The sequence below is a fragment of the Caenorhabditis elegans genome, chromosome V (genome assembly GCF_000002985.6).
Source record: "Caenorhabditis elegans chromosome V".
Classification (NCBI taxonomy): Eukaryota; Metazoa; Nematoda; class Chromadorea; order Rhabditida; family Rhabditidae; genus Caenorhabditis; species Caenorhabditis elegans.
In genome coordinates, this window is record NC_003283.11 from 7642090 (window position 1) to 7655412 (window position 13323).

General features: G+C 34.1%; 4 protein-coding genes, 1 non-coding gene and 1 pseudogene across 6 annotated transcripts; 1 reads left to right on the top strand and 5 right to left on the bottom strand.

The window, feature by feature from the left end:
• Nucleotides 1-429: 429 nt before the first annotated feature.
• Nucleotides 430-1427, bottom strand: F07C4.11 (ShKT domain-containing protein). Its single transcript, NM_072578.4, has 3 exons — nt 1242-1427; nt 939-1191; nt 430-866 (listed from the first exon to the last, which is right to left on the bottom strand). The coding sequence occupies exons 1-3, from the start codon at nt 1350-1352 to the stop codon at nt 469-471; spliced, it is 762 nt and encodes a 253-aa protein (NP_504979.2). The 5' UTR covers nt 1353-1427; the 3' UTR covers nt 430-468.
• Nucleotides 1088-1180, bottom strand: F07C4.17. The gene has a single exon (NR_102037.1). It is a non-coding gene; the product is annotated as an Unclassified non-coding RNA F07C4.17 (non-coding RNA).
• A 2237-nt stretch (nt 1428-3664) lies between the features above and the next one.
• On the top strand, nt 3665-5011 carry str-47 (Seven TM Receptor; the record flags this gene model as incomplete). The annotated part of the gene is made up of 4 exons (NM_072579.2): nt 3665-4158; nt 4204-4270; nt 4496-4865; nt 4916-5011. The coding sequence occupies 4 exons, from the start codon at nt 3665-3667 to the stop codon at nt 4978-4980; spliced, it is 996 nt and encodes a 331-aa protein (NP_504980.1). The 3' UTR covers nt 4981-5011.
• Nucleotides 5012-5746: 735 nt separating this feature from the next.
• On the bottom strand, nt 5747-7728 carry cest-29 (annotated as a pseudogene). Its single transcript has 7 exons — nt 7636-7728; nt 7222-7559; nt 6892-7135; nt 6337-6845; nt 6216-6263; nt 5989-6154; nt 5747-5936 (listed from the first exon to the last, which is right to left on the bottom strand). Coding segments are annotated over exons 1-7 (1588 nt in total).
• Nucleotides 7729-8152: 424 nt separating this feature from the next.
• srh-234 (Serpentine Receptor, class H) lies at nt 8153-9768 on the bottom strand (the record flags this gene model as incomplete). The annotated part of the gene is made up of 4 exons (NM_072581.1): nt 8153-8434; nt 8930-9160; nt 9233-9417; nt 9462-9768. The coding sequence occupies 4 exons, from the start codon at nt 9766-9768 to the stop codon at nt 8153-8155; spliced, it is 1005 nt and encodes a 334-aa protein (NP_504982.1).
• A 480-nt stretch (nt 9769-10248) lies between these two features.
• On the bottom strand, nt 10249-11578 carry srh-200 (Serpentine Receptor, class H; the record flags this gene model as incomplete). The annotated part of the gene is made up of 3 exons (NM_072582.1): nt 10249-10761; nt 10808-10998; nt 11251-11578. The coding sequence occupies 3 exons, from the start codon at nt 11576-11578 to the stop codon at nt 10249-10251; spliced, it is 1032 nt and encodes a 343-aa protein (NP_504983.1).
• Nucleotides 11579-13323: the final 1745 nt, after the last annotated feature.

Genomic DNA, 13323 nt, shown 5'->3' on the forward strand with positions numbered 1-13323 from the left:
TACACACAAATGATGAAATGTAGTATGAAAATTATTTTACTTTGACAACATTTCCAGAAAAAATTTAGCTTTCGAGATACGGTCGAATTAGTAAAAGTTGTCAAAAACGGGCTCACGAGATGTTGGCCGCTGTATTTTTTGTCATGACACTGGTAAACAATTTAAACAACTGAGTAGACGTAATTATGGGCAATACTGCATCAGTTAAAATTTTTTCGATAGCATTTTTAGTTTTTAAGTTGTGCTCGTTTGGAAAATTTGTAAATTTATCAAAAATTGAAAATTCGATATATTTTTTTCCCAGCAATCAAGCTGCACATTCCTCCCACACTCACAGTAGGGTTTGAGAATCGGATTGTCTTTTTTTCCAACCACATATTCATCAGAAAACATCTACTTAATTAGAAGGGTCTAACTCAAGCCAATTCAAATAAATAATAGTTTATCGTTAGCTATATAGGTTTGGTTTTAACAGATTCGACAAATTCTTGCACAAAATGATTTTCTCTGTGCCAATGTGTAAGACATGTTTGTGCAGAATCCATTCTTCGCCCAGGCGGCACACGAAGGACTCGAATCGGCAGCATATGTCGTACATGAAGAAGCAGCAACAGCAGCAGCAAGAGCCGAAGCAGCAGTTGTAGATGGGCATCTTGCGCAGGTTTTCTGGCAATACTGATTGACAAAGTCTTGCATTCCGACTACATTGCAAATTGAGACGTCATTCGCACAATCCATGATGGCATCCACGCATCCTCCCATGTTGCAGAAGCCACATGAATTGGGGCAATCTTGTGCAATGATAGTTCTCCAGGAAAGTGAGTTACATTGGGCCTGTGTGATGGTGGCACAGTTGAGACGAGGATCTTAAATCTATAATGGCAGCAGGCGTTTTATCAGAAAATTCCAACAATAAGTCATTATTGCAAAGAACTTACACGCAACATTGGAGCATTTGTATTCGGGTGTCAGACAACAATATCCACAGCTTTTAGGACAGGTAGCTACAGCTACCCTTTTCATATCTTCTACAATTGGAGCTGTTTTACCTGTGCCTGTAGTATAGCATTGCAGCGGTCTGTTTGCATACTGATCAGGAATTGGAGGGTTACCAACAGGTGGGTAAAGAACAGCGCAGGCCGCGTCCGAGATTAAGTTCGGGCAAGAAACAGCGGATGGAGAATATCTAAACTGAAAATTGGGAAGATTATTAGGTTTTGCACTGAAGTTTGAGATCTTACCACATCAGTGGTAGCAAAGTTCACAAAATAAGTACAATTGTAATCTCCAAAGATTTCCGCACTGACCATATTTATAAATGAGAAAAATATAGTTAATGATACAAAAATCATATTGTCCCACCAAAATATGACTTTCTGCCAATTTAAATGCCAGAATAAAATCGCCAACCAAGATCACTATTTTATACAGATTCTCTCTAATTTCCTTCTACGCCCATTTACAACGTTTTACCACAGTTTTTCATTTGAACAGCTCTTCTTTTCAACATGTACTTGGGATCAGTACACTGTAAGCAGATTTAAACAATTAACAGATGTGTAAATAAAGAATTTGTGCTCCTAATACATATGCAAGCACAGTCACAGATTAGACAAAGGAAACCAAAAATTAAGACCTTTTGTATTTTTGTCTTTCTTCAACAATTCGGAAAATCTTGATATTTTCGTATAGGACGTACTTTCGTAAAGAAAAAATACTGAAAGGCGAACAGCGGGTCAAAATGCCACAAACACTTGCATGAAAAAAAAACCGAGCCCTCCGTTGGTCCATCTCCGACTGAAATTTTAGTCAGCCCATTCGATTTGGATCGTCAGCAATTTTTCAGGAGCAGTCGGGCCGCTCTTGAGCAATCTTGTAATCAAGCCTAAAAAAATTCTGAAAATTTTCTATTAAAACTTTTAATGTCTTTCAATTTAAAATGCCACCAGAGATTCCTTAGAAGGTGTTCCTGAAAATATATTAGACGATCAACTATGGAACAGGGCGAATAAGTTTTAAAAATGTTGATTTCACAGTTTTTCAATTTATTTCAAATGCTTATCCGAAAAATGCCCATTATGCTGTTCTAAACTACTTGGTAAGTGATCGTAAATTGTCGAAATTCAATGTTTGCATTTGTAAGCTGTGCACTTTAATTTTTGCAGAGGCTAACAATAGGATGTATGAATTTGGCATTCGAGCCGCCAAAAACTGTTTGTAGAGCACAACCGCGATCCCAATAGAGCAACTGGTCTCTTGTAAATCTTTAATTTCTCTTTGTCTGTTAAAAATGTATTTTTTAAAATTAATGTCAAAGCTAATCATTCGGCAAAACTTTGAAAAATGTTCTGGATATTCGCCTTTGGTACGTTATTTTTATTATGAAAAAAGCCTCCTAAAGTATATGCATTTTTGGTTTTTTTTTGGTGGTTTTCAAGAGAGTAACTCAAAAAGTTAAAGTTAAGGAAAAATGCTTAACTAACAAAACGCTGCTAAAAGTTGGGGCTGAATGTTTTTATTGTTGTAAACATTTAAGCATAACAAGAAATATGGCGGTTGCCTTCTCGTGAATCTGACTTGGAATTAGAATGATATATTCTGCTTAGTTCCGAAAAACGCCTGTAACAGATTGTAAAAAAACAAGAATTAGAATGATATATTCTGCTTAGTAAATTTATATAATTTGATTTAAACCGCTCTGAAATAAAGTTATGAATTTTGGCCCATTATTTTGTCTGAAACTCACAACCAGATATCGAATTCTGTTCTTATTGTCAAATCTTGTGACTGATTTTTTTTCAGATTTCAAAATGTTATAATCCAAACAAAAATTGAAGCAGGAGACATCTTGCGGGTCTATCTTTTTCAGAAATTTCAACAGAAATATTTGTAGTACTTCGCACCAAACAAAATACTTTTCACTCTGGTTTTCCACATGAAAAAAACCAAACTTTGTTGAAAATCAAAAACCGTCGAATTTTTGTATTTGCTCAAACTGGCCTGATTCCACATCCATTTGCGAACTAAGGCTAAAATTAGTTTTTCAAAAAAGGATCATTGAACAACTTTACAGCGCCATCCATATTTGCTCGTTACAATTGTAACGGACAGTTGGCATCCTATCAGGGTCATAGAAACTTTGTTTGCAATGCAAAACCAACAGAAAAACTGGATAATCGAACATCTACAGTATCATTCTCCAAACTTTTGTACTACTAATTGTTAATTATCATCAATATGAATGATGTTAATTATACCAACATTTTTTTACCCTTAACAACATAGAGTTGAAAAAATTTCAATGTATCCGTTTTTAAAATGATTTATTAAAATCATCGGTAAAGGGTTCAACTGAAAAATAGTTTACCAATTCTTGATCACAAATATTTTATTGTAGTTTGAGTAACTTGGTTTATATTGACATCATAAATTTACTATTCAAAGTACTTTTTTCCAAAGCTTTTATCTACAAATAAAAATCCATACTTCTTGCTGTATTTTTTTTTAATTTTTGCTCACGACAGGTTTGAAAATCATGTCTACCGCCTCCTCAAGGGAGTCTTAATTCTATATAATTTGGTGCTTGTCGGCATTGATATAACAAGAAAACAAAATCAAAAATTGAAGTCAGTGATATTTCTCACTCGTTTCTTCCATATCCTCCATGCCTCATTTTTATGAAATTTCGGATAGAATCGCAAAATGTGGGGTTGCCAGTGTTACAATTGTCAACACATTTTTTATATTTCTCACTGTATTTCATATCAGGGGAATTTCTGGAACTTATAAAACTATGATTATTATTATGGCAGTAATGGGAATTTTACTTTCCATTTTGGAGTTGTTGGCTCGTCCATTTGTGCATAACTACAACAAAGGGTGGATATATTTCAGTCTGAATTCTTGGATGAACGTTCATGAAGGTTTTCTAAAACTTACAATGATATTCTACTCAAGTTTTTATATTGTAATGTTGTCTCACATATCTGTACAGTTTTTATTCCGTTACCTTGTTTTGGTCAGCCCAAAAACTGCTAAAAAATTTACGGGAAAGGGTATATTATTTTCGTTATGTGTTTCAATATTTTTTGGAGTTATTGATGGTGTAGCGCTTATGATTTTTGGATTATCAGATGAATATTCAGATGAGTATATGATGTAATTATTGATTCAATTCAATTCGAATATAAAATTGTATTTCAGGGTGGAAATGTTGAACAAGTATGAGTTGGCCATTAAAGATTTTCCACGATTCATCATAGTAATCTATGTAAGTTTTTTTTTTGAAAAATATGCAAAATGAATTCTTTACACATCTTATTGTTGAGCAATCGTGAATAGAAAACAGTGTGATTGTTATCTGATCCTTGTAGGAATTCCCAGTTTACCTATAGGTCATATATGATGGCAGTTGAAAAATGTTGTAAAAATTGATTAAGGTGTAATTTATGCAATTTTGGTGGCTGAAAAAAATTTTGTATTCTATAAAATTTAGGGAGCCGACGGTTCACTACGTTATCGAAATGTGATGTACTTAGTGAGTGCTGGAGTTGACGTCGCAATTCAGTACCTCCTAATTATTTTCTGCGGAATCAAAATGCATTTGGTCATGAACCAAGGATTCAAAAATGTTTCAGTAGCGAACAAGAAGATTCACAAACAATTTTTGCGTGCTCTTATAGTACAAACCATTGTTCCTACTGTTTTGTTTGTTTTCCCTGCAGTCTTTGTGTTGCTGAGCCCAATATTAGATCTGGAAATGAGTTTTCAGACAGGATGGATATATGCTCTTATAAGCATGTTTCCTTCGATTGACTCTATTGGCTTCATGTATTTTGTGTCAGAATATCGAAAAGTTATTAAAAGTAAGAAACCAGAGTGTTCAAACACTGTAGACACATTCAATACGTTTCAGAAATATACTTGGCAATGATTCCCGAAAAGAGAAGTGACCAATCTGAACTCGACATCAATCCGTGAATTAAATACTTTTCGAATGTGCATAAACATTTTCTCGAGAATCCCTCTACAAAACATTTTGTATGTCCCTTGCGCACAGCTCCAATTAGATCCCCCTGCCAGGTGGTCGTCATGACGAAGGTACTCCTTCTGTCATATAATCCCCGGTAATTTGTCGGATAGATCTTTACAGAAGGGGTATGCCAATGTGGCTCATTTATAAGCTCAAATTCAGATAGATACCCTGCGCGATGGATATATCGGAAGGGCTTCTCGGGAAATAATTGATTGGTTTTTACCTCTTCCTCTGTCAAGGGGGGAGGACGATGGCTCAGTAGGTAGTAGTGGCAGCCTGATGCAGATGAACCATGGTTCGAGTCTACCCTGTGAGCATGAACGAAGACATAAGGCTGGGGTAATGATTCCATGAAGGGGTGTCCACAGGACGGCAAAAGCTACGTCCATTAAAGGGTTCTCTACTGTTCAACAAGTATAACACTGGTATGAGGGTATAAACAATAAACTCATTGGTGTCATTAAATAGATAATTTTCCGTAGAACATTTCTTATATGCATCACTAAAAAATTGAGCCTTGAATACAAGGAACAATAGATAATGTAGACAATGTGACAATCATTTTTCACGTTGTGGTAGGGTTTTTCAATATTGAATCCCTGCCTACCTTTGTAGTAAGAAAACAAAAAACCTGCTGTAAAATTTTGTTAAGCACGGAATTTTGATGCTCTCCTCTTTATTGAAAATTTAATTTTTATTAAAAAAAACGATTTACAATATTCCATAGACAACCTCATTCAGAACATTGTTTCTATCTCTAATTCCTTTCATGAACTCCCATCTTCCTTTGTGATACTCGTTTCTCATTTCCCCTTGTGGGTATCCTATTCTGAAATGGCGCTCGGGGTTAACCAACGTATAAGGCTCCCAACTTCCAGCTCCTTCATTTCCGTTTGGATTTCTGAATAGTTGTTTGAAATATCATTTTTCAAATTTGAAGTGTGCACTCTCACCCATATTTTGCAAAATTGGTGTACAAAGTTGTCATTTCGTCGATCATTTTCCAGTCAGTATCGTCTGGCTTGAAGTCACTGTATAATCCTTCTCCAAGCAAGTATCGAAGATCTGTGCAATGAGTGGGCCCGACGAAAGGCATTATTTCGTCAAGACATCCAAATCCTGCAGGGTTTGTGTAATCAAAAACATAAAACCAAACATCATTTCCGTATTTTAAACTTGCCTGTGCCGTGGCAATAGCTCCTCCGTTGAATATAAAATCCCCGAGGAACTGAAAACTTCAAATTAAAAAAAAACTAGTTTAACTGTCTTTCAAAAATAATATAACTTGTATGACTTATTACCTCAACCAGCTTCTCTTTTAACTTTTTTTCATCAGTTGGATCGACTCCTCTTGTGTAATACTTGTATACTTTGTCCCTTGTATCCTCAAATTCTTTCCCAGTGTCTTCTTTAAATGACACGTAAATCAACTCCTGTAGAATTCGATTAGCAGGTCTCTTATCGTCATTGAATGTGAAAAACAGTCCTTCATGCTCAGCAACTCCGATCATCATGGATTTTTTTGGAGATTCTCGTCTCAAATCATCAAGTGGTTTTGGTAGGAACTCACCATCAATGTTAGGCTGATATATGAAATATCCAGTTATTGGTAGCTGAAATCCTTGGAGTTTCTCCATTTCTTCAATTGGTTTGTGTCTGAGCCAATCGAGAATTTCGTTGGAGTTGTCGCTGCCGGAGTAGCCAATATGTCTGATATATTCAATACAACCTTTCGCGGCATTTTTTGAAGAGCGACACGCAAATTCAAATAGAGCATTTCCAGACATTGGAACAACTTTTTGGAACAAATCTGGAAGTTTACTACTGTTTAACTTGTGCAAATTTCTAATCATTACCCTCGAGTGCGGGCTTAGTGAAAGCATGTCTACACTGACTCCGCCCGCACTTTGCCCAAAAACTGTTACATTCTGAGGGTCGCCTCCGAACGAAGAAATATGCCTTTGAACCCATTTTAACGCCAATGTTTGATCCCAAAGTCCGAAATTTCCTCTGCAAGCACTATCACCAGTAGTGAAGAAGCCAAGAATTCCTACTCGATAGTTTAATGTTACAACGACAACGTCTTTTAGTGGCAGAGTTCTGAAAATGTTTAAGAGATATTTGTGAAATATTTGGGATTGCTTTGTTTATATCAATGCGGTATGTGCTTTTAATTTAAAAAAAACCCAGACACCGAATAATCACAATAATCCCGTGAAGCAGATAGCTCAAATCCTCCTCCGTGAACATATACCATAACCGGTCGTTTGTTCTTGAACTCCTCTGACTCCCATCTTGGTGCAAAAACATTTAATGTAAGACAGTTAGCTTCGTCAGGAATATCTTCTTTTTGAAAATTAATCATTTCCGGAAAAGCTCCGGATTGTGGGCATCTTGGGCCATACTTTGTGCAGTTCCTGGTTTCCGTCCAAATAGCGGCGGGCACTGGTTTCTTAAACCGCAGTTCTCCGACTGGTGGCTTGGCATAAGGTATTCCAAGATATCCGTCAACTATTTTATCATTCTAAAATTGAATAGCATTTTCAAAACCACAAGTTCTTCTTTGGGAAACGGTTAACTAAATAAATAAAACAACTTACATGTCTATAAGCATTTCCTCTAATAGGACCACAGGAAGCATTCAATTTTTCGGAATTTTCTTCCCTTTCCAAATGTGACAAGTGTCCTCCCATTCTCAGATACTGGGTGATTTCAATGGACAGAAGAACTGCCTTTTATATCAGTGGAATTCAATTGGGTGTTATAAAAAAAGTTCATGAAGATCAAAATGATAAGAGACACGAGTTGATAAAAGAACAAATGTGGCCTATTCATCTTGAAACATTTCAACATAAATTCAGAGGGAAACTGTTGATTTTTTGCCCATTTTACTAGAATTTGTTGATTTTCCAACTTAAACTGTTGATTTTTTGCCCATTTTACTAGAATTTGTTGATTTTCCAACTAACATTATAATTTTTTTGAGAGAAAAACTGAATTATACAGATTTCTGAAACTCTTATTTTCATCTCTTATTTTCATTTTTATTAAAATTATCACTGCTTCCATAAGGCTTTCATATTTTAAGAAAGGTTTTAGAAACAAATTACAAAAGTGTCAAGAAGCTTGATTTCTCGCTGCTCCACTGAAAGAATTTGTTGGAAATACTGATGGCGCAACCGCAACTATTAACGTTCTCTCTGTGAATCGGTAAATCGGAGATAATACAAAATCACGATATGGTTTATGGGCAAATATCATAATGAGAGTTGACGCGATTCCATGAATGGCAAGAGCAAAGAAAATTAAATTGTTGTGAAATTGATTCTGATGATGGAAATAAACAAATGTGACGATGCACTGGACGGGGACAATAAAGAGCACAAAGGTAACGGAGGACTGGAAAAGAGATTATTGAGAATTTTTTCTACAATTTTTAATTCTTCATTTTTAGCTGAAAGTAAACTATCAAAAAACAATTTTTAATATTTTTTTAAAGATTAAATTCTAAAAATGTTTTTTTTTTCAAATATCAGTGTAGTTTTTTCAGAACTGCGGTGGAAAAGTAAATACCCATTTTTATTAGGCATTTTAAACTTTCTATGTTATCTACAATTTTTTCATGAAGGCTCAGACATTTTTCAAAAAAAAAACTGTGAAACTATTGATAAAGTGTCATTGTGATTATTCTGTGAGGTACATTTTTTTTCTAAGAGTTATCAAATTTTTTCAAGGGGTGTGTGAAAAGCATCGAAATTTGAATGGCTTAAAGAATTCTGCAAACCCGAAAATTTGTATGTTGACTGTTTGGATTGAAAGTATTAGTTATAGAAAAAATTTTCTTCCAAATCTGCAAATTTGCCGCACACTTTTGGTGCCGTCAAAAAAAGTTACCTGTACAATTAGCGCTATAACAAGCTTGTGTTGCATTTCAATTGTCCTCTTAGAAATGCCACTTGGTCTTGCAAATATCAAGTTATAAATGTTAAGTGTGAGAAAGGATCCACATTGAACAGTTGGTACAAAACAGGAGACTCCAATTCCGATGGCTGGGGCAGTAATGTCCGTTGCAAGTACAAATAGAGGCCGTCCGTCACTAGGAAGTTCGGGCATGCATTCCAACAACTAAAAAAACACTTTAATAAGTAAAATTGAAATTTTAAAAACAACTAAATCGATATATTTAATGATACATACCGTCCAAGAAAATTCCCTTCCAATCTCTTGATCCGGTAGGACAAATTGAACTGGTAAATAGTATAATGGCACAATAACATAACTTGCAACAATTGCATATTTTCGAAGATGTATCCAAAAGGTGCGTTCACCAAATAGGAGAAAAAATCGGTTTTCAAAAGTAACAAATACCGATGTAGTAACACCTGTCGTTTTAGATTCAGAGAGCTTATTCAAAAAAGTCTTTTACCTGTTATAAAAGTGACCCCCAAATAGAAAAATAGACCTGGAGACTCTATTGGCCCAAGACCCCATCCGGCCATTGCAGGAAATATAATGTATGGAATTCCCAGAAAACTAATGGTAATATCCAACAAAATGCACCAACAGTGCATGTTAAACAAAAGCCATTTCACCGGTTTCATGTGAATTGGTGTTTTCTTAACAATACAGTAAAAGCCGAAAGCATGGATCGGGGTGGCTAAACCGGTTATAACATGAAAAGTCATTTTCAGAAAATCAGGACTTCCTAAATAGTGATTGTTGCATGCAATCATGATTGCACTAACTCTGAACCTTTACTTGAGTTTGGAATTTTCTGACCATGGACAGGTGATTTTGAGTTTGACGCGTAAAATTATTTTTTTAAATATAACTATTTCGGAAATGCCAAATAAAGAGAACTCATACATTTGGTTTTACGTAATTTCAGGAGGCCCAACTACGTAGCACTCTAAAAGTGAAAAGAATCCTTTTAAAACAACAGCTCTGCTCTTGTTTTTATTCAAAATATATATTGAAAATCTATATACATAGTTGTGCGTTTGCTATTTTTGATACAACATTTTGATACAATTAATCTTGGAATGAATTATTTTTTATTTTTCTGAAAATTTTTTACAAAAATATATTTACATTTAACCTAAACTAATACATAGTGCAAAACGCAAAAAAAACAGTTTAAAAATGAAGGAAAACACACATTTTCATTAATTTTTATAAACTTATAAACATTTTAATTTTCAAGTAAGAAAGTTTCAAACAACATTAACAATTCCAATAGAGTTCCCATTACCACGTAGAGGATTCAACTGTTTCAGAGAATTTTCCTGAGTTGCTTTAAACGGTTTGTAGAACAGAGAAACCACTGACTCCCGATATGGTCGATATACCAAAAGCATCACCCATGTAGAAACGATTCCTTGAACTGAGGCCCCAACAAACAAGATATTGAGAATTGCTTGATTATAGTACTTAATAATAACTGATACCAAAACATAAAACGATGGAAAGAAAAAGAATACTAATGGTACAATAAGCTGAATAAGTAGAGTAATGAAAAATTTTCTTTGAAGGTTAAAAGTTCTCCTCGACATTGTATTTTTCATCAACTGTGATATACTATTCCAAGCCAGGAAACCCGCAAAAAATATGACTTGCAAAGTGAAAAATGTGATATAAGTTACTGCAGCAATGAAATGATAAGTGTAGTCAATTGCTAATACTAGCACGGGAGCATTATAAATTTCACTGGGCAGACATGGTAGTTTCTAAAAATTTTATAACTTGAAATTTGTATTGTTCAGGCTATGTTACCTCAAAAGTAATCTGTCTCGCTAGTTGTTGATCAGGGACCATAAATCCTATAGGGATAACAAAAAGAAGAACTATTACGTGATTTGCCACCAGCCATGGGCGCCGCCAATATTTCCATTTGCGCTTCCAGGAAAATGTACATACGGTATTGAACCGGCTCTCAATAATCGCTATCATAGCAATTAGCATGTCTGAAAAGTAGAGATCAATTTTCTCTGAATACTATAGACTTTTAAAATTGTTATTGACAAGTATCGTATTCTCTATTAGTCTTGCATTCAATTGCTCAACTTTAAAAGTTATATTTCTATGCCTTTAGGTAAAAAAAACCGTTCACTAAATTCGATTAAACTTAAAATTTGTTCAATTGAAAAACGTCGGATGCTTGTGAAAAAGATTACACACGTCATATCTTATACACCTTAATTTTGATTTTCACTTACAGGCAAAAATAATCAAAACCATCAGAGTTTGTATAATTGTAGGAACTCCAAAAAGTCTAAGCACTCCAAGTGGAAAACCCGCAGGAAATGGTGCTAAAATAAATGGAATCGTCATTATGGTAATAGAGTAGTCAAAGATAATAATCCAAATCCGTAAGTTAAGTAAGTACCATTTGATTGATTTCATAATTTCAGGAGTTTTAAACAGAATACAATATAATCCAAATAAATAAAATGGAGTTGAAACTATGGTAATAAGGTGCATTGCCAAAGAATAAAAATTGGTGGAATCAAAATATCCAACGTCAGGATGACAAGAAAAATTCATTCTTAAACAGAACTAAATAAAATTGTGATTTTTGAAATTTTGCTTCCACAGCAACACCAAACATAGTGTTAGACTCGTTGGAACAGCTGCAATCTAAATTGTCAATCTAGTTTACGTCAAAAATGTCAAAAAAGGGTAACATACGTAGAAGGAACTTGTTTTCTGAGGGCTTTGCATTTTTATACATAAATCAAAAGTCTGAATTTTTATAAACGTCGGCTTCATTTTGACTGATCTTATAAAAGAACCTTAAACTCTTTCCGGAAACTTTGTTTTTTAAACGGCACAAAATCAATCATATGGAAATTTTGTTAATTCTCAATTTCTGGGATATACTGAAATGTGTTCGAAAAATAAATTGTTAAAAAAAAGTTTGGAACCCCAGTTTTTGTCAGATATCGATTATTTTTCCAATGTTATTGAAAATTAGTCTACCTTTCCTACAAACCAAAATTATTATTTTGGCATGCAAGACAAACAGAGAAAATTCCCAAAAAAAAAGATCCATAAAACTTGTATTGCTTTTTCCAAAAATTCTGTAAACAATTATTCTTGAGCAAGGTTTACATGTGCTTAATAAATATTTTGACTAGGATTCGAGATATTTTACAACAGTTACATTGTTGTGTTTGGTCTTTCAGTGTGAATTTCAATATTTTAAAAGGACTCAGATGTTTATGACAGTGGTGTTGATCTCTTTTTCAATATTAGTATTGTAAGTTTATTTCAAGTAAGGCTGGCATACCAAATGACCGGTTTTGCGAATGTCATTTTTCCAGATTTTATTTATTCTGCAAAAAAAATGGTGACCAGGTCTTGCAACTCCAGTATCAGCTTCAATCAAATCTGTTGTAAACATTAACATACGAACAATACCAAAATCGATATCTTAAAATTTACTTCCGTTTTCTGTTTCTCATCATTTTTTTCCAGTAAATATCTTGTTATAATCACATGTTGAGAACTCAGAAAAATGTCGAGTTAGTCACAGAAACTACATGGGATCGGGAACATTTTTCTGCAAATGTCGGAATCATAGTTTATAGGCTATAGAATGAAACCCGTAATTTGGATGATATTTTGAATGTCGTTCAACTGGAATCAACAACATGTTCTGCAAAAAAACCCACCGGTCAATAATGACACCACTATGATTATTCATAATGGTTCAGAGTACATTTAACAGCAAAATCACTCATGATGAGTCACTAAAAAATTTAATTGTAAAACTGAAAGCACGCGTTAAAACTTCACAAAATTCTATTTATTTTCAAAAGGTAAAAAAATCAAATTTTTATGATACATCAGACAGTTCCTGTCATAAAACTATGACTACATCTAGAACAAGAACAGCTCAAAAACTAACAGATGTTGTTGATGATTATCATTGCGAGTTGGATTTTTTTTCCCACAATAGGAACAAATTGAAACTTGCAGTTTTTTTGAAATAATCAAAAAACTGTATGTATTATGTATATCAAAAAAACTTGAGAATAATTTTAACTGTTCTGTCAACGAAATCATATTATAGGCATAAAATATTGGTTTGCAATAACTGTGTTATCAAAAATGTGTTTGTCCGATTGGTTTCGCGAACTGTAATCCTGAGTTTTGAAATATCGATTCCCTACAAAATTTTTATATAATACAATGGCTTTTGATTTCTAATCTGTTCGTGCTAAATTGGAAAATGTTTCCTATGATTCAAAAACATCACAAATCCGTTACAAAAGATTATGGAGCCG